Below are 21,260 nucleotides of genomic sequence, written 5' to 3'. Positions count from 1 at the left end.
CGTAGGCTTCCACAGGGAAGCCACTGGGGGTTCCCTACAGAGGACCCTTTCGGGGGGGGGTAGTATTACAGTGGGGATGTCACAACAAGGGGTCTTCACCGGGGTCGTTGTAGGATTGTCTATAGCGCAGCCCTAGGGGCTTCTACAGATGGCGCCGCTCAGGGGAAACGTTCCTCCAATAACCGTCCCAAAGCCTTGTCCGCAAGGAAGCCATGTCAGGCCACGCCCTGCGGAGGGAGGCGTCGCAAGACACGGACAGCCTGCATCCCCCGCCCAGCCGCCCCTCTGCGGCCTCGGCCCAGCGTACCTGACGGAAGGCGACCCGCGGCCAGAGCCGCCGGGGGACCGGGCGCAGGGCAGCCCCAGCCTGTGCGAGGGGTACACGTCCATGGCGACAGGCGGCGGAGGAGCACGGCGCCGCGGCGAGGGTCGCGCAAGCCCTCGAGGCGGCTCCAGGCCGGCGACGGCCGGGCGGGGCGGAGGGGCGTGCCGGGTGGGGGGCGCGGTGCGCCGGGGCACGTCGGGAGGCGGGGCGGGCGCACGCAAGGAGAGCGCGTGGGGGCGTCGGGACGGCCTAGGGGTGGGGGCGGTGTATGGACGAGGCGCTGCGTCCTCCTTAAACCTCGAGACAGCTGATACGGACGGTGGGGACTAGGGTCCCCAGGATGAGGGCTGCCCGACCACAGCTGTACCTTGTTCTCAGGCCCCTCATCACCGAGTAGGATTGTGCGGCGCCCCAAGTCGCGCACACGCACGCGTTCGGGGGGCGGGGCCTTGCTGCAGCCCTGCCCCCCTGGGCCCCGGCTCCAGCTCAGCATTCCTCTGCATCTACACTGGGGTCGGGCCGCCCCACCTCCGATTCCGACTTTCCTCCAGGGATCTCGGGAGGGTCCCTCGCTGCTGTCTTCTCACATGCTGCTCATCAGTGTCGCACTCACCCTTCAAACATCCAGCCGATTCCAAGCAGGCCTGGGGTTAGCGGTGCTTATTCAGCCCAAAGCAAGGCGTGGACCTTAAGTGCTAACCGGGTCCGGGAGGATCCTGTCCTTCGCTGTTTTGATCCTGGCTCAACCCATTTCCGGCTGCGGGACCCTGGACCAGAAACAATCCCACGGAGCTCCAGTCCTTTTCTGTGTACTATAGGGGGAAATATTTCATTGGTAGGGTTGCCAGGCGTCCTGTATTTACAGGACCTATTTAATGATTTCGTCCTGTGTTGTTTATTGACCTTGTCAGGATGTCTTAAATACCCTGTATTCATATTTTTACAGTGTTAAAATAATTAGCTAGGGCTGTTTTTGCGCCACAGTGATTGCCGCTTGAATTACTTAAATGACAACACTGGTTGAAATTTCTTCCACACGTGAAAATCTCAACAATAACCTCTATGGTGTCTCCCGAAGGTTTAGCTGAGGAAAAACTAAACGAAGCATTGTAGGAATTAAAAGGACTTGTTTTTCATTTTCAAGGACTTTTACTCAAGTCCCAAGTCGTGAATGAATAACCACCATTATTTAGAGAGAACGTCACGTCAGTACACAAGCTCTGAAAATCAGCCAATCAGCAACAGTCTCATTCCGGGTTTATGTTTCTCCAAATCAGCCAGTCATCAACAGCTTGTGTAAGAAAATCAATGGCAGGCCCCACGCTTCTGAAAGTCAGCCAATCATTGACAGCTCTAAGTTTCTAGGCACTAGCCAATCAGCTGCTGTGTCACACAATTGACCAGCCTCGTGAAGGATAGCCATTCCTCAGCTGTCTTGCTCCAATGACCTCAGAGGCCGTTAAATACTCCAGCTTCTTGAAAAAAGCACCAATTCCTAAAGGCTAGTCTCCTGGAAACCTTATATACAGCTCTGGCTTTGTTCAGACACCATGCCTTGCAAGTACAGCACTCCTTTGCAAGCAGTTGAGAAGTTCATTGTTTTTGTTGTTTTTGCACCAGAGACTGAGCTCAATTTGTTGTTTATATGCAAATTCAAAGTTCGCAACTCTCAAGATTCAACTCACATTTACAGGTAGGTGTGAGTTTGGATTTTTGTTAGATGTGATGACTAAACCAAGAGATTTATCAGACACAACTTTTCCATTCTTGCTGTGGTTACTATTATCATTTTTTAAAAACAATATGAGTATATACACAGAGTTGTTCAGTCATCACCACAATCATTTTTAGAACATTTTTAGAACATTTTAATATTTAGAACATTTTAATATTCTAACAGGATATTTAATACCCTTACCCTGCCTTTACCTACTGGCAGTCATTCTCCATTTCTCCCCAACACTCCAACCCTATGCAGCCAGTAGTCTATGTCAGAATTTACCTATTCTGACCATTTCATATAATCAGAATCATACTGTTATGGCTTGTGTCTATATGTCACCCCAAAGCCTCTTGAAGTCATAGGTAGGGCTTTTTCAGAGATGGCAGGATCTAGAGTATGTGACTGATTCGGGGAGCAATGCTAGGATTAAGGGTGCTGGGATTAAGGGTGTGTGATTACTAAATCAGTCCACTGATTGGTTTGGCACCACCCTAATCCTAGTAGCCTGGATACAATATAAAGGACAGAAAGAGGCTTGTTTTGTTTCTTGCTTGCTTTGCTACCTTCTGCCTGCCATCAACTATTTCACCTCTGCAATGCCATGCCACCCTGACATGGAGCCAGCCAGTTGTAAACTGAAACCTCTACAAACTGAGTTAAATAAACCTTTCCCCCTTTTACTTTGAGTGTTGAGTATTTTGTCTTCACAACAAGAGAAAAGTAACTAAGACACATACATTATGTGGTCTTTTATCACTGGCTTCTATTTAGTGTGATATAAGGTTGATCTATGTTGTCACATGGATCAGAATTTTGTTCCTTTTTATTTTTGAATATTACATGGTAAATAATGGAAATGGATTGTTACATACTGCATTTTGCTTATTCATGTATCAGTTAATGGATATTTGGGTTACTTATGGAGGGGTTGCTATTTTTTAGGGAATGCTATTATGAACATTTGTGTAAAACGTGTTACTTCTCTTGGGTATAAACCTCACAGTGGATTGCTGGATGCTGTTTAATCTTTTGAGAAAACTCAAAATTGTTTTCCCAAGAGACAGCACCATTTATAATCCCACTAGAAAGATATAATGGTTCTAATTCCTCCACATTCTCTCTAACACTCATTCTCTACATTTTTTTGTAATACCCAACTTAGTGGGTATGAAGTGGCAGCTCATTGTGGTTTGATTTGCGTTTCTATGATAGCTAATGATGCCAAGTACATTTTGGGGGGGGGGCGGTACCAGGGATCAAACTCAGGACCTTGCATTTGCAAGGCTGGCAAAGTGCTGCTGAGCTAAATCCCCAGCCCGATGCCAAGTACATTTTCATGTGCACTTGCAGTGGCCATTTGTATATTTTCTTTTGCAAAATCTCTGTTTAGATCTTTTGTCCTTTCTTCCTTTTGTTTTTTGAGATAGGTTCACACTATGTGGTGCTGGCTGTCCTTGAGCTCCCTGTGTGCGCCAAGCTGGCCTTGAACTTGTGATCCTCCTGCCTCGCCGTTCCAAGTGCCAGGATTTCAGGTGTGCACCACTATGCTGAGCTGTTTTATTTTTCTTTTTTTTTTTTGGTACTGGGGCTCAAACTTGAGACCTTTCAGTTGCGAGGCAGGTGGCAGAACCACTGAGCTAAATCCCCGGCTCATTTATTTATCTTATGCTATTTGTGAGAAAGGGTCCAATTTCTTTCTTTTTTTTTTTTTTTGTTTAAAAGTTTTGTATTGTGTCATACAAACTGTCTTCATATACAAGTGCATAAGGGAAAAACTCCCTTCTTCCCAAACATCACAGTAGGTAGGCCCCATTTTTGCTAATACATCACAAAGTTAAAACAAATGTCCCCTTCTGAATTCTGAACAGCTAATTCTAGACACTAGCTTTTCAATGTTTTGTTTTGGTTTTTAGTCTAGGCTGGCCTGGAACTCCTGATACTCCTGCCTCAGCCTCCCAGGAGGGAGGATTACAGGCGTGGACCCCCAGGCCCAGCTTGGTTTTTTGAATAATCTTGTTTTACAGATCCAGTATGGACACGAATAGTTCCAGTGCCTTTCAACTCCTTCCTGAATGCCTTGCTTTGAAGTTCCAGGTGGTAATTAATTTGAATGCCCTCAGACTGGATAAAGTAGATTAGAGCTCATAAATTACCTACACTCAGAATAAAGCTATGACTTACACATTATACCCTGACACCGTCTAGCAGTTCTCCTCAGCACCATCCAAGGGACTAATTCATCCAAGGAGCAAACACATGACAGAGACTTCCCCAAAGTCCCTGCCTGGTGGCTTCTATACGCAGTACACATTCACTTCTTACAGACCCTTTGGGCTGGAAATGTCCTCTGCTGCCTTGATTACCTTCAAGAATTATACAGTGACACTTCCTCGCTGGGTGCTAATGGTAATTCCCTAGGTCATTGGTAATGAGAAGCTGAGGCGCTGAACGTGAAGGTCCTGAACCAGTTTACACGAGGTGCAATATCACAGTGGAGCTGTGCTGTGTTTCTTTTCTACCTCCCGCTCCCCGTACTGTGGTTCCTGTGAGACCCGCGGACTCAGCTCGTGGCTCTCACTTCTGCATGGGTTGAGCACCAGAAACAGGGCTGATCCACTACCAAGTGTCTCAGGTGTTTCACAAGGGACCACTACTCAGAGCTAAAAATGTTCTGTCGGTCACTTTTCTTTACGTCTGGACCCTAGACCACTGATCTATAAAAAACCCACAATAACCCTGTCCTTCTGCCTTTAATATCAATGGAGAAGAGCAAGTTGGGCCGGGGGCTTTTCCAGGGGTGCCACAGCAAGTCGCCTGAGAGTTGAGAGGACATGATGCTGTTTCAGTGACACTGCTACTCCAGGGGAGGTGCCGCCCTCGCCCTTTGACGAGCACAGGTGTAGATCACAGAGCACTCGCCACCGAGTTAAAGCTGTTTCTTCCTAGGACTACAGTTTCGCAACCCACACACAGAGCCAAGCGGTTTTCTCTTGGTCTGAACTTTGTCAAGGCCACACAACCCTGAGGTGAACGCTGTCCTTCGAAGGAAATCTGCAGGTTACAAACTACATGTGGACATTAAAGCTCTAGACCCAATGAACTGAAAAGCCACAGGCTTTCTTTTCTTTTTTGGTTTTTTGAGACAGGGTCTCACTGTGTTCTTCAGGCTGGCCTTGAACTCAAGGCCACCCTCCTGCATCAGCCTCCCCAATGCTGAGATTACAGATGCACGCCACCTGGCCACATGCTCCCTTAGAACTCTGAGCCTAATGACTCTGGAGGTCAAGGAGGCACATCTGTAACATATTCAAGCTCCTGGTGTCTCCTCTGTATGGAAGATGCAGTCAGCCAAACGCGGGCCCTAAAAAGCTCTTGCCAGGCCTAACTCCTTTAAGAGCACAGAGAGGGAGCACGGGGAAGCAGTCTGCACTGAGTATTCGTCCTTGCAGACGCAGGCCTGCTCACGGCACTGGCTCTCCCAGTTTAGGATTCAAACAAGGGTCAGCAAGCCAGTAACGGCTCACAAGCGTTTGCCTTTGAAGGGAAAGAAATGCAAATCCTTAAAAAGCCTCCAGGGGAGAGAGTCACTGCGGCTTTCACCCGCCTGGGCAAGTGTGCGTTTCTCGGCAAAGCAGGCTCCTCCCGCTCACACCTTGCAAGTCCCCGTCCTGCTCCTGCTCCAGTCTGCAGCAGGAGCCAGCTCCTCAGCTGTCTGGGTGCTGGTCTTTTCAGCACTGAGTTCTCCAGGAAGGGCATGCGGGAAGCAGGACCAGGCCCTGCCCTGGCGGTCCCAGGATCTGAGGCGGAGGCGGACAGGGCCCCAGTGTGCACTTGCTCACACACACAGGGCTGCACGCTCTCCTGTGCGAATGACTCCTGTGGATTAATATCAGCAACATGACCCCAACAGTGGCAGATCAAGTCCTGATGTGATAACTGCAAAGCAGACAGCGCTCTGCTGGTTAATAAATCAGAGTCAACTAAGAAACGATACTTTAAACACCACATCACTGGAACTCCACAGAGCCGCGTCCCCCTCATCAGGTACTTTTAGAATAACGGTCATTAGCAGGAGAAAGAGCAGGCACCAGTCACTACTGCTGGTTATGGCAGGCACTTGGAGCAAGCTCTGCAGCATACAGGGAAGCGCCCGCCTCCTCAAGTCACTGAATCCTTCCAGAATGGGGACTTCAGCCTCTTCCAGACACTGCTTCTGGGTTTAGATTTTTTCTCCATGGCCAGTACTGCCTTCTTTTCTTTCCTATGGATTTCCCGGACAAGTGCATGGAAAACATCATCAATGTAGTAGCGGTATGCAGCAGAAGTCTCAAACAAGGGACAGCTGAATTCTCAGGCCAGAGCCAGCCCTTCTTCCTTGGTGACCTGTCTTAGCTGTTTCAAGTTGGACTTGTTTCCCACGAGAACCACAGGCGTGTCATCCGTGCACCGAACGTTGTAAATAAGCTGTTTCAACTCGCGAACTTCATGGAAACTCCCGCGATCCATGATAGAGTAGCAGATGATGAACCCTTCTCCGGCCCTCATGTACTGATCCCGCATGGCTGTGAACTCTGCCTGTCCAGCTGTATCCAAGATGTCCAGGTTGGCAGGCTCGTCATCAGTACGGATCCGGATTTTATAAGCATCTTCAATGGTGGGATTGTGCTCTTCTGGGAATCAATGGCTGATGAACTGCATGGTCATAGCGCTCTTGCCCACGCCGCCGGTGCCCAGCATCACCAGTTTGTACTCGCGGAACAGCGCGGCCGGGCAGCTGCAGCCGCCGCCCCCAGGCCGAGCTCCAGCATCCATGCGCCCCCCCCCCCCCCCCCCCCCGAGCAGGAAGCGCCTGGGAGCAGAGGGAGCAAAGCCCAGGAGCCCCACCGCCGCCCGGGTCCGGTTCGCAGGGCAGAAAGGGTCCAATTTCACTTTTACCTGTGGCTATCCAGTGTCTCAGCACAATTTGTTGACTATGCTATTCTCATCAAATTGCCTCGGTACCTTTGTTGAATCAGTTGTGTTATGTAATTTTTTACTTGTATATATCTGAGTCCCCAGATTCCAAAATGCAAGTGTGGGGCTGGGGATTTAGCTCAGCGGCACTGTGCCTGCCTCGCAAGTGCAAGGTCCTGAGTTTGATCCCAGGTACCAAAAAACACCCAAAAAAACACAAAATGCAGGTGTGAATTTTATGAATTTTTTAAGTGCAAATACATTAGATGAGAGAAATGCCCATTTGCAACTCTGTACGCTATGCAAATGTTCATTCAATATTGAAAATGGTAGAAAATCAGGTATAAACTAGCGTACAGGAACAGCTAAACTTATATAAAAGATGTGTGATTTCTTCAACTTTTACTAAAGGAAGTAATAAAATAACAATTATTTATTTATTTATTTATTTATTTATTTATTTCCAGTCCCAGGGATCGAACTCAGAATGTTGCACTTGCCAGGCAGGCATGGTGCCGCTGAGCTACATCCCTGGCCCCAAAAAGATCTCCTTAGGTTTTCTTCCCCCCACCCCCACCATGTATCAGGAATTGAACTAAGGACCTTATGCTTGCCAGGCAGGCACGGCACCACTGAGCTATATCCCCGGCTCCATAACAATTTTTTATTAAGGAAGATTCAGATAAAAATTTAAATAATCACAGTAGAAATTGTAATGTGCTCCCATGTTGGAAGCCATTCTGAGGCCTCAATGGTCCCATGATGTTGTGATGCTCAAAGGCAAGATTATATCAGCCTAAGATCCTCCTGAACTCAGGATTATTGTCCCATACTGAGACATCTGATACTCCCTTAGATTATAAAATCCTCATAAATTTAGGATTATCAACACCCTATGAGTCATCTGATACTTCCTATGAACCAACACAACAAATAGTGGCAAGCTCAGAGTGTCTGTCTTTTGCCTACTCTGAAGCACTGAGCCCTCCCACTTTGCTTGAAATTATGCAAGTCTCTGCTGTCTTTTTCTTTAACCCACACTGTCCCCCTTTCTAGGCAGTCAAAGGATTTTTCAGCCTCTGATACTCCCACACTGTATGTTGTCATCAGTCTTTTAGCTCAGATGACTCTAAACATACTGCTACCAGAAGTATTATCTAATTGCAAAACTGTGAGCAAATTTTTAAGTGCCAGGACAAAAGTTTTTGGTCTTTTTTGGTACCAGGGATCGAACTCGGGTCCTTGCACTTGGGCAGCAGGTGGTGAAACCACTGAGCTAAATCCCCGGCAAGGACAAAAGTTTTATTGCAATAATTAATACTGTAATAAATCCATTTACTGTTGCAATGATTATAAAGCTTTGAATACCTCAGCTTTTTATAGGCTAGCTATGGATGCAAGTAATCATAATGCAGAAAAAGTTTCCTTTCTTGTGTGTAATTTTTCATGGGAAAAGGCTTTCTTGTAAGACATTTTGAGCAAAATTCTTTCCAGATGAAATTTCAGAAACAAGAGTAAATTGTTACAGCAATTCTCTTATTGAGTTGAGTTAATGCAAAAAATCAACAACTTTGATAGAATAAAAATAAAAGTTTGGAGCTAGATATGGTGACACACATGTATAGTCCCAGCTACTTGAGAGGGATAGGCAGGAGGATTGCAAGTTCTAGACCAGCCTGGCAACTTAGCAAGACTTTGTGTCAAACAATAGTTTAGTAATAGAGACATTTATAGCTAAGTGGATGCACATTGAGGCCATACTCTTAAGTGAAATAAATAGGACACACGTGTAAATACTGAATAGTTTCTCTGGTGTGAAAAACTAAAAGGGTAAAAAGGATCAAAATGTATAATTGATATTGTGTAATAGGAAGAAAAGGTCTAAAGGAGTAGGGGAAGTCGGAGGGGTAGGGGAAAGGAAAGAAGGGAAAAAAATACGAGAAAATGAAAAAAATGGAAACAAAGTCTTTGTAAATAGGGAAGGGTGGAGGGGGTGAAAGGAGGGCAGGGGAACTGGGAAAAAATAAGAATGAAGATACGTCATGTAAAGGTACAAGATTCCAATGATGAATGTAACTCTATTGTATACCTAAAATGTACCAATAAACTTAATGGGAAAAAAAATTGTTACACCACATGCTGGAATGGATGGAGATAAAATATATCACTCATACATTGTTGGTGGGGAAACAAATTGATATAGGGACTCTGGAAAAGTTTTGCACTTTCTTAAAAACTAAACCACAAAATTATGATATAAAAAATAGTTTAGTAAGTATTTATACAATGTTTACTCAAAGTTGAAATAAACCTCAAATGACCCTGTGGAAACCGTTGAGTGTCCTGTTCATATTCTGCATAATGCTGCCTAAACACTATCTGATGTCTTTTCTAGTTGAAGGAATTGTCATAAAATTAGTCTTTTCCATCAGCATTTATTCCATTAAAATTGAACAGTTAAAAGATTTTTGTGGGGCTGGGAATTTAGCTCAGTGGCACAGCGCCTGCCGCCCAAGTGCAAGGTCCTGAGTTCAATCCCCAGTACTGCAAAAAAAAAAAAAAAGATTTTTGTGATATTGCTGACATTCAATATTCTTCAGTTCTCTTCCATTCATAAACTTGTTACCTCTCTTTAATTCATAGAGCTGAGAGAATCATCCCTCAGTTTATTTGAAACACTGAAATCAAGCTTCTAAGGGAAAATCTCCTAAAATTCTTAACGACTTTTACAATAATTTATTGAGAGAAACATTTATTTCTGGTTCATTGCCTATAATATACTTTTAGTAATAAGATTACATAAACTTTAAAAAATATTATTGAAGTACTCCCTTGCTTAAGGGAACTTTTAAATGCATAAGAAGAATAATTGATGAAGAAAAATCTATCCCTTTAAGTGTCAAGACTGTTTTTGAAAGGAACAGTGTTATTTATCAACAATAACAACAACAACAAAATCTCTGACTTGAAGTGGACAAGATTTATAGTACTTGGATGACTACCTTTAGAATTGGGTTTCGTCCTATGAGGAATTTATTCTGTGTCTGTCTGTGTCCCTCTCTCTCTCGCTCTCTCTCTCTCTCTCTCTCTCTCTCTCTCTCTCTCTCTCTCTCATGCTAGGGATTGAGTGAGCATAGGGCCATGGAAGCAAATGAAAGCATCATGTTTAATGTTGAAGAAGAAAGGAATAGAAATTGATAATAATGCTCTTTTTTGTCTGTAGACAGCATTTTTAAAAGGAGGGTCTGGTCTTTAGTTCTCATCACACTGTAGTCTCAGTCACAGAGAAGGCACATAAATGGGAAAGTTACCAGATTCAGGCCAACCATATGCTTTCTCCCCCCACCAACTCTGGGTGTAGAAGAATGAGAGTGACATCTGCCCTTGACATCTCCTTGGCACTGGTATGTGGGTCTACCTAACTGTTAGACCTGAGGAAAACGCAAGGCTTTGACCTCCAGAGTTAGCATGTATGGGGAGAAGTTTCAGAAACAAGAGTCCAAAGCGGAAGCCAAGATGTCCTGGGAACTGCCTCTAGCCAGCTAGACAGAATTTTTTTTTTTGTACTGAGGATCGAACTCAGGACCTTGCACTTGCGAGGCAGATGGCGGAACCACTGAGCTAAAGCCCCAGTCCCTACACAGAATTTTTTAAAGTTTGTGTGTGTGTGTGTGTGTGTGTGTGTGTGTGTGTGTGTGGTGTTAGGAATAGAACCCAAGGCTATGTACATGCTAGACAACCACTCTACTACTGAGCTACATCCCTTTTGAAAGTTATTGACAAAGAGATGCAACATAATCCTGAAGTATGGGAAAGCAAATCATGCCATGAGAGATGGTATATGCTTCAGAAAACCAAATTTGAAGAGCAGTTTTCATGGCTGTTAACTTTATTCTAGAACATTGTTATGACTTGTATCTAGATGTCTCCCAAAGCCTTGGGCCAGGGGTTTAGCACCTGCCTCACAAGCACAAGGTCCTCAGTTTGATCCATGGTACAAGAAAAAAGGAGAAGGAGAAGGAGAGGGAGACGGAGTGGGAGAGGGAGAGGGAAAGGGAGAGAGAGAGAGAGGAGGGGGAGGGGGGGGAGGGGGAGGGGGAGGAGGGGGGAGGAGGAAGAAGCCTTAAGGGGTCATAGGTTAAGGGTGTGATACTGGGATTAAGGGTATGGATAATGGAAGCCTCACCCTGAGTATGGGTGACACCAATCAATAGGTTTGTAGCCTGGATATAAAGTGACAGAAAGAAGGCAGGCTTGGTACTACCACTGCTTGGTGCCTTTTCCCTGACATGCCACAAACTGTTTATCCTCTGCCATGCCACTCTGCCTTGGAGAGAGCCAACAATGGACTGAAACATCTACAAATTGTGAGCTAAAATAAACCTTTCCTCCTTTACTTGTGAGTATTGGGTATTTTCTCTCATGAACAAGAAAAGTAACCAAGACAAATTTTGGTACCAGAGAAGTGGGGTCATTCTGTGATGTCACCATGCCCTTAATCCTAGTATCACACCCTAATCCACCATCACTCACTTATGATCCAGCAATCTACCAAAACCCCCACCTATGAGTGCATGAAGCTTTGGGGGGAGCATTTAGATTTAGGCCTTAATAATAGGTTATATCTGGAAGGAGTTCTATGAACAAATTATAAGGAATGCTTATCTAAAATGGGTTAGAAAAAGATAAATTAAGGAAAGAAATATATAATTTAAATATTTTCAATTTATTTCCTATGATAAAAAAATTAGTGTATGTTCCATGCAATATTTTTTTCTTTTAGATCAATGTACATATGCCTAAGCAATTAGATGTAATCAAAGTTCAGCTGGGCTCATTTTTTGTTTTGTTTTGTTTTTTTACTTGCTAAACTGGAAACCTGACTTACTACATGTAATTTATTTAATGAATGTATCAGTCAGTGCTTACTAGAGAAACAGATTTAAAGCAAGATATAAAAATTTACAATCTTCCTTGTAAGATTGGCTTACAAAGGCTGCCTGAAGAGTCAGGTGTGGAAAAGTGAAAAAGGGCTATCTGTGTCCTGGGGATCTGAAGGATCCAGTTGAAGTTGAGCTCAGTGGTGTCCCATGCAAGTTCATATCAGGAAGCTGAAGGTTCTGGGATGAAAAGCTGAAGGGTCTGCACTGGAAGCCAGGAGATGAAGTCCAAGGTGAAGGTGAAGACTGGAGCTCCTCAGAAGAAACAGAAGCGACCCTTCCTTCTTTGTTTCCCCTTTATTCACTTCTGGTGACAAGCCCATTGGTTAGTGCCACTCATACCCACAGTGGGTCTTCTCTCTTCAGTAAATCCATTCAGCCACATGCACAGCTATGCTGACCCAATTTAATTGAACATTTCTTACTCAAATTGACACCATCAGTTAACTAAAACAATGAGGATCTTTTAAAATAATATTCTTAGAGGTATAAATTCCTTATAATAAGACAAATAATTAAATACATAGTTCATTTCATTTGACTTTTTGTTTTTGGAACTAGGAATTGAACCCAGGGCCTACACCCTGAGCTACATCCCCCAGTCCTTTCTATTTTTTTATTTTGAAACAGGTTCTCACTAAATTGCTAATTTTCCCAGGCTAGGCTCAAGCTCATGATCCTCCTGTCTCAATCTTCCAGAGTGCTGGGACTACAGGAACATGCCACCATGCTTGGCCAATAAAAATTTTTGATAATTGTATATAGTTATAGAACTATTGCTCTTCTGATCAGGACCATTTCCATGACCACAGAAAGTTCTCTGAGACCCTTTGCATTCAAATCTCCATCCCAACCCCAGATAACTTTTTTTTGATACTGAGGATCGAACTCGGGACCTTGCACTTGCGAGGCAGGCACCGGAACCACTGAGCTAAATCCTCAGCCCCCTAGATAACATTTTGATTTTAGCCACAGATTAGTTTGCTTTTGAAATTTATATAACGGTTTGAGGATTCATTCATCTTGTTATATATCTATTGTTTACTTTTGCTGATGAGTAGTAGTATATAGTTTAGACGTAATTTGTTTATCTACTTACTAGATGACACACATTTGAACTGTTTCCAGTTTGAGGCTATTATGTATAAACTCTTATAAACATTCATCTGTAAGTTTTTGTGTGCCCATATGCTGTTATTTTTGGGGGGTTAATGCTTAGTAGTTCTCCCCTTATCCACAGGGTTTTCTTTGTTTTTGATTTTGTGGGATTGGGGGTTGAACCCTGGGCCTCATGCAAGCTAGGCAAATGCTCTACCACTGAGCTATATCCCACATATATATCCCTTACCTGTGCTTTTGCTTTCTGAATTTTTTATTATCAAAAATATTAAATGAACAATTCCAGAAATGGAGAATTTGTAAGTTTTATATTTCGAACTGCTTTGAGTAGCATGATGAAATTTTGTACTATCTAGTTCTGTCCTTCCCAAGACATGAATTATGCCTTTATCTACCCTATCCACACAATATCCACTACCTACTCATTAGTCACTTAGTAGCCACTATAGTTATCAAATTATCTTGATATCACAATGCTTGTATTCAAGCAATTCTTATATTGAACAGCCTAACACTACATCACAATGCCTACCTCATTTTGTCTCATACCATTACAAGGAAAGCAAGCACAGTACAATACTAGAGGAGCCATATTCACATAACTTTTGTTAGAGTATATTATTATATTTGATCTACCTTATTAGTAATTATTGTTAATCTCTTACTGTGCCTAATTTATAAATTATACTATATCATAGATATATCCATGTAGAAAAAAGTATAGAATATATAGAATTCAGTACTATTTATAATTACAGGCATGCACTGGGAGTCTTGGAATATATCCATCATAGATAAGTACGGACTTTTTTTTTGGTACCAGGGATTGAACTCAGGACCTTGTGCTTGCAAGGCAGGTGTGATGCCACTGAGCTAAATCTCTGGCCCAGCAGGGACTATTATATAAACACTTTGGACAATAATTTGATAATATCTAGAAGATATAAATGGTATCTTTGGTAATATAATAGAAGATACAAATATGTCCCTATTACCCAGAAATTCCATTCTGAAAGAAACTCTAGCATGTAGGAACATGTATAATAAGTTCAAAGATATTTATGGCACATTGTTTGTAGTGATAAAATTTAGGAGGGGATTTACTATTCATTAAAAATGGATCAAATGTGAAAAATAAATCAAATGTAGAATAATCAGTCATACAATGTAATATTATACAACAATTAATGAATGAACAAGTGTTAGAAATAAGATTTAGTGAGTTATAAAGAATATTGCAATATGACAGGATTAATATAAATTAAAATAAATACAAACAAAACAATACTATATACATTACAGCAAAAGAATAAAAAGATAAAAGTAGTTGTTTCTCAGACTGGAAAGGTGAACTTGGAGAGTATATCTTCATTTGCAATGCTTTCTTCTTTTTCTATTTTTTTGGATATTAGGATTGAACCCACATGCTAGGCAAGTGTTCTACTATCCTCAGCCCTTTTTATTTTATTTTGAGACAGGGTCTTGCTAAATTGCCCAGCCTGTCCTCAAACTTGTGATACTCATTCCTCAGCCTCCCAAGTAGCTAGGAATATAGATATGCACCACCATGACTGGTATCCTTTATTTTATTTTACTTTTTAAAAATCTCTAGTAAGACTAAATTTATTCAATACCCTGATAAATGTTTTTATTATAAGTACCCAACAGTATAAAAGTACCAAAAAGATTTGTAGATTTCTAATATATTAATACAAACTGCATGACTACATACAGTATACACCATAGGCAAGAGAGTGAAAGAGGAAAAAGCAAACTCCTATTGAGGTCTAGAAAAAGGGAGGGGATGTTATAATGTATTCTGCCACCAATACTGCAGCCAAAATGTACCATAAGTTTAAAAAAATAACTGGCTTCACTACTCTTGTGATACTCCCCAAAGACTCCTCAACTCACTGTGTAGTCTGTGGATATCGTGACTTGCAGCATATATGTTTATTTTCCTGAAAGAAATACCAAGTGTTAAATTTAGATTAAGAACTATAAAACTTTGGTGTGATTATAAAACTTTAGGGTACCTATAAAACTTTATGGTGCCTAAATAAGGCTCATTCCTTACTGATACTATACAATGTTTATTCATTTTATATTTTATTTGTTAATTTTCTTTTTTTGAAGCAAAACATTTATTGGTACATTTTAGATATATGCAATGATAACACTCATCATAGGGAATTTGCACCTATACATGATATACCCTGCCCTTCCTTTTTCTCATCCCCCCTTTTGACAACCCCCCTACTCTTCCCTGTATCTTTCATGCCCTTATTCCTTTCCCCCTTCCTGATCCCTTGTTCCCCTTCCCATTTGAACGTTCTCTTCCCATTACCCAATACCTATTATACATTTTAGTCCTTATTTCCACTTTCGGTTTCTCACACCAGAGAAAAAATGTGGTATTTAAACATGTGTGTCTGATTTATTTCACTTAAGAGTATGGTCTCAAGGTGCATCCATTTAGCTAGCAATGTCTCAAGCTCATCCTCTTTATGAAAGTACTCAATTGTATAAAAAAACCCCACATCTTCTTTACCCATTCATTAGATGATGGGCATTTGGGCTGTTTCCAAAATTTAGCTATTACAAATTGTGCTGCAATAAACATGGGTGTGCATATATCGCTGTGGTATGATTCTCTCCCTCCCTGCTGGAAGGGGAATAGCTGGGTCAAATGGAACCTCTAGTTTTAGTTTTTTTAGGAATTGCCACACTGATTTCCACAGTGGTTACACCAATCTACACTCTCAACAATGGAGAAGGACCCCTCCAGCATTTGCTATTGGTTGATTTCTTGATAACAGCCTTTTTTTCTGGAGTGAGTTGGAATCTCAGCATTGTTTTAATTTGCATCTCTCAAATGACCAGTGATGTTGAACATTTTTGCATATATTTATTTGCTGTTTCTACTTCTTTATCTGAGAAGTGTCTATTCATTTCAGATGCCCATTTTTGGATTGGGTCTTTAAATTTGGGGGGTGTGATTTTTTGTTGTTTTTTTTTTTTTTTGTATTTTCCAGATAGTGGTCCTTTGTCTGAGAAACAGCTGGCAAACATTTCTTCCCAAACTGTAGGTTGTCTCTTCACTTTGTTGGTGGATTCTTTTGCTATGCAAAACCTTTTTAATAAAATTCCAGTTGTTGATTCTTTGTGGCATTTCCCATGCAATCAGAGTTTTGTTCATAAAGTCTTTGCCTATACCAGTGTCTTCTTGAGTTCTTACTATTCTACCTTCCAGCAGATTAAGTGTTCCTGCTTTAATATTTAGATCTTTGATTCATTTTGATTTTAGTTTAGTGCATAGTAAAAGATATTGGTCTGGTTTTAACTGTCAGCATGTGGAAAGCGTGTTTTTCAGCACCATTTATTAAAGAGGCTGTCTTTCGTCCAGTAAAGGTGTTGGGCTCCTTTGTCAAAGATAAGGTGGCTGAGTATGTCTGGAGTTATTTCTGCATCTTCCAATCTGTTCCATTGATCTTTAGATCTGTTTTTTGGCCAGTACCACGCTTTTTTTTTTTTTTATCACAGTAGCTGTGAGGAATAATTTCAAGTCAGAGATTGTGATGCTCTCTGCCTTGCCTTTGTTGCCCAGAATTGCCTTTGCTATTCTAGGCATTTTCTGGTTCCAAATGAATTTTAGGATTGTTTTCTCTAATTCTGTGAGATATGTTATTGGCATGTTGATTGGGATTGCACTAAATCCGTAAAACAATTTTGGAAGTATGGCCATTTTTACTGTATTGGTTCTTCCTACCTAAGAACAAGGGATGTCTTTCCATTTCTTGATATCCTCTTCAATTTCCTTTTTCAGAGTACTGTAGTTTTCCATGTAAAGGTCTTTTACTTCTTTTGTTAGATTGATTCCTAGATATTTCTTTTTTTTTTTTTTTTGATTGCTATTGTGAAAGGCATTGTTTCCCTAATTTCTCTCTCAGTGAGTTTGTTGTTTATGTACAGGAATGCTATTGAGTTTTGTGCTTCTTTTTTTTTTGGTACCGGGGATTGAACTCGGGTCCTTGCACTTGTGCAGTAGGTGGCGAAACCACTGAGCTAAATCCCTGGCAAAATTATTAGTGAGTTTTTCTACATTCTTTTTTTTTTGGTACTGGGGATCAAACTTGGGACCTTTCACTTGCAAGGCAGGCCGCAGAACCACTGAGCTAAATCCCCAGTTACTTGAGTTTTGAATATTGATTTTGTATACAGCTATGCTACTGAATTTGGTTATTAAATCTAGAAGTCTTTTGGTAGAGTTTCTGAAGTCTTCTATATATAGTATCATCAGGTTATCCCCAAATAATGATAATTTAACTTCTTCTTTTCCAATCCTTATTTTTTATTTCTTTCTCTCTCTTTTTTTTTTGGTACTGGGATCGAACTCAGGACTTTGTGCTTGCACAGCAGGCACTGGAACCACCGAGCTAAATCCCTGGCTCTTTCTCTTGTCTAATTGATCTAGCTGATGTTTTTAGAATTACACTGAAGAAGAGTGGTAAGAGTGGACATCCTTGTCTTGTTCCTGATTTTAGAGTGAAAGCTTTCAGTATTTGTCCATTTAGTACGATTTTGGCTATTGGTTTGTCATAGATGGGTTTTATCAGGTTGAGATAAAGACCATCTATTCCAATTTTAGGGGTCAGGGATTTAGCTCAGTGGTTTCGCCGCCTGCTGTGCAAGCGTAAGGACCCGAGTTCGATCCCTGGTACCAAAAAAAAAAAAAAAAAAGGTAAACCAATTTTCTGTAGGGTTTTTATCATGAATGGGTGTTGGACCTTGTCAAATACTTTTTGTGCATCTACTGAGATGATCATATGGTTTTTGTCCTTGGCTCTGTTAATTTAGTGTATTACATTTATTGATTTGCGTATGTTAAACCATACCTGGATCCCTCAGATGAATCTTACTTGGTCATGGTGTATAGCCTTCTTCTTCTTTTCTTTTTTTTTTTTTGGTCCCAGGGATCACACTTGGGACCTTACACTTGTGAGGCAGGCAGCAGAACCACTGAGCTGAACCACTGAGCTAAATTCCCGGCCCTGTATAACCTTCTTGATGATTTGCTGCATTCTGCTTGCCAGTATCTTACTGAGGATGTTTGTGTCTATGTTCATTAGGGAGACTGGCCTGTAGTTCTCTTTTTCGGTTGGGTCCTTCTCTGGGTTTGGTATTAGGGTAATGCCTACTTCCAGGAATGTAGCTGGGAGTATTGCTTCCCTTTCAATTTCTTTAAAGAGTATGAGAAGTAGCAGCATTAAGTCTTCTCTAAATTTCTTGTAGAATTCATCAGTGAATCCATCAGGGCCTGGGCTTTTTTTTTGTTGGTAGGTTTTTAATTATATCTTCAATTTTATTGACTGATATTGGTTTATTTAGAATTTTTATATCTTCTTGATTCAGTTTTGGTAACTCATATGTATCCAGGAATCTGTCCTTTTCTTCTGGATTTCTGCAGGATCTGTTGTGATTTCATTCTTTTCATTCCTAATTGTATGGATTTGAGTCTTTCCCTTTTTTGATAAGGTTGGTTAAGGGTTTGTCAATTTTATTTAATCTTTCAAAGAACCAAGTCTTTGATTCATTCATTCTTTGTATTGTTTTCTTAGTCTCTGTTGCATTAATTTCTGCTCTTGTCGTTATAATTTCCTCCCTTATAGAAGATTCAGGCTTGATTTGCTCTTCTTTTTTCTGGAAGCTTGAGGTTCAACATTAGATTGTTTATTGGAACCTGCTCTGTTTTCCTGATATAGGTATTCACCATTGTAAATTTCCCTTGTAGGACTGCTTTCATTGCATCCCATAAGTAAATTGTATTGGCACTATCATTTAATTATAGAAACTGATTTCTTCTTTAATTTCATGTGTGACCCATTGGTTGTTCAGGAGGGTGTTATTTAATTTCCATGTGTTTTATGAAGTTCTTGTGGTTTCTTTTGCCATCAATTTCCACTTTCATTGCACTGTGGTCTGATAATAGGCATGGAATAATTTCAATTCCTTTGCATTTACTTAAGCATGTTCTAGGAGCTAGTATGTAGTCTATCTTGGAGAACATTTCATGTGCAGCTCAGAAGAATGTGAATTCTGATGTTGTGGGATGGCAGACTCTGTAGACATCTACTAAGTCCATTTGTTCCAAAGTTTGGATCAGTTTTGATATTTCTTTGTTGATTTTTTTGTCTAGTTGATTTGTCTGTTTGTGACAGTGGAGTGTTGAGGGCCTCCATTACAAGTGTATTAGTGCTTATTTGATTTTTCATGTCTGTTAATATTTATTTTATATAGTTGGGTGTACTGCTATTTGGTGCATATGTATTTATGATTGCTATCTCTTCCTCTTGGATTGTTCCCTTTACAAGGATGTAGTGAACTTTGTCTCTCTTAATCAGTCTTGGTTTGAAATCCATTTTGTCTGCAAATAGGATGGCTATCCTTGCTTTTTTCTGGGTTCCTGTTGCATGTAGTATTGTTTTCCATCCTTTGACTTTCAGTCCCTGAATTTCTTTTTGAATTAAATGTGTTTATTGTTTGGAGCATAATGTTAGATCTTGCTTCTTGATCCATTCTGCCAGTCTGTCTCTTTCCATTGGTGAACTGAGACTATTCACATTGATGGTTATAACTGGTATATATTGACTTATCCCTGTAATGTTATTTTCCTGTTATTGGCTCTCCACCCCCCTCCATGTTTAATTGTTTACCTTGCCTGGTAGATTCATTCTGTTGGGGTTCTTGGAGTTTTAATTCTTGTTATATCTTTCTAGAATATCCTTCAGAACACATTAGAGTGCTGGTTTAGTGGTTATCTTAGTTATTTTTTTCTTGTTGCTGAGACAAAATACCTAAAAAGTTGAAGGAGAAAGGGTTTATTCACCTCAGAGGTTATACAGGTTTCAGTCCATAATTGGCTGGCTCCAAGGCAGAGTGGCACATGGCAGGGGGGCAATAGTTCATGGTAGTAGAAGACAGTAAAAACAACAAGAGATCTTAACAGCATCTGTCTGCCCCTTTTATCTTTTTTTTTTTTTTTTTGTACCAGGCATCAAACTCAGGACCTTGCACTTGTGAGGCAGGCAGTGGTGCCACTGAGCTAAATCCCCAGCCTTCCCCTTTTATCTTATTCAGACTACTTCAGGCAGGTAATGCTGACACTCTTAATCCTAGTGCCCTTGGGCCTAGCCCCACCATGAATCAATCACACACTCTAGATTCAGCCACCTCTGAAAAAGCATGAGGCTTTGGGGGCCAGGGATTTAGCTCAGTGACATGGCACCTGCCTCATAAGCACAAGATCCTGAGTTTGAAACCTGATACCAAAAAAGAAAAAAAAAAAAGCATGAGGCTTTGGGGGGAACATGTAAACACAAGCCATAACAGTGGTCTTGAATTTCTTCAAATGTTCTTTGTCATGGAAGTATCTTATTTCTTCATCAATTTTGAAAGATAGTTTTGTGGGGTACATCCATTTGGGTTGGAAGTTGTTTTCCTTATGGCTTAAAATGCTTCACTCCAAGCTCTCCTTGACTTGAGGGTTTGTGTTGAGAAGTCTGCTGTGATTGTGATGGACTTTCTTTTTTTTTCCCCATTAAGTTTATTGGTACATTTTCGGTATAAAATACAGTTACAGTCATCAATGGGATCTTGTACCATTACATGAGTCTTTTGGTTCTTATTTCTTTCCCCTTGCCTTGCCCTTCCTTCACCCCCTCCACCCTTCCCTATTTGCAAAGACCTTGTTACCATTTCTTTCCTCTTCTCATATTTTTTCCATTTCCTTTTTTCCCTTCCCCTACCCCTCCAATTCCCCTACTCTTTTAGACCTTTTCTTCCTGTTACACAATATCAGTTATACATTTTTAAAATTACAATATTAAGATCTAGGAGACATTACCACAGATTTTACAGAATTTGAAAGGATACAGAAAGCATATTACAAAAATCTTTTTTGAAATAAATTTGACAACTTCTAAGAAGTACTTTGGAAGACAAATTAATGAAACTAACTCTGCAGGAAATATAAAATTTGAATAGCACCTATTAAAGAAAGTATATTCTTAGCTTGAAAACCTACCTATATGACAACAGCAGGCTCATAAACATTTTAACTGATGAATTATATCAAACAATTAAAGCAGAAAAAAGAAGGAACACTTCTCCCCCCCTCATTTTAGGAATTCAACATTGTGCT

The 21,260-nt window shown here is 41.1% G+C and overlaps 1 protein-coding gene and 2 pseudogenes across 4 annotated transcripts in view; all 3 read right to left on the bottom strand.

The window, feature by feature from the left end:
• The window catches only part of Dnaaf9 (dynein axonemal assembly factor 9), a 134,988-nt gene extending 134,028 nt beyond the window's left edge, over positions 1–960 (bottom strand). Inside the window, exon 1 of one of the 3 annotated variants that reach the window (XM_087188716.1) lies at positions 939–960. In XM_087188716.1, the coding sequence (XP_087044842.1) occupies positions 939–949 (11 nt within the window). In that variant the 5' untranslated portion in view covers positions 950–960. Of the gene's footprint in view, positions 1–307; positions 483–938 lie in introns of those variants that run through there. The other 2 variants (XM_013070696.3, XM_004840711.4) reach the window with 2 other exon arrangements.
• Positions 961–1,095: 135 nt separating this feature from the next.
• LOC101725478 (GTP-binding protein Rit1 pseudogene) lies at positions 1,096–6,864 on the bottom strand (annotated as a pseudogene).
• A 10,072-nt stretch (positions 6,865–16,936) lies between these two features.
• LOC147824673 (eukaryotic translation initiation factor 2 subunit 2-like) overlaps positions 16,937–21,260 on the bottom strand; it is a 33,137-nt pseudogene continuing 28,813 nt past the window's right edge. The window contains exon 4 of the transcript XR_015441986.1: positions 16,937–19,914. The product of XR_015441986.1 is annotated as a eukaryotic translation initiation factor 2 subunit 2-like (transcript). The remainder of the gene's footprint in view (positions 19,915–21,260) is intronic.

Source organism: Heterocephalus glaber, unplaced genomic scaffold (genome assembly GCF_053883595.1).
Source record: "Heterocephalus glaber isolate CG9 unplaced genomic scaffold, H.glaber_assembly_v1.0 deba00001532, whole genome shotgun sequence".
Classification (NCBI taxonomy): Eukaryota; Metazoa; Chordata; class Mammalia; order Rodentia; family Bathyergidae; genus Heterocephalus; species Heterocephalus glaber.
Note: the sequence above shows the minus strand (reverse complement) of the source record. Positions and strands in the feature narration are given on the sequence as shown.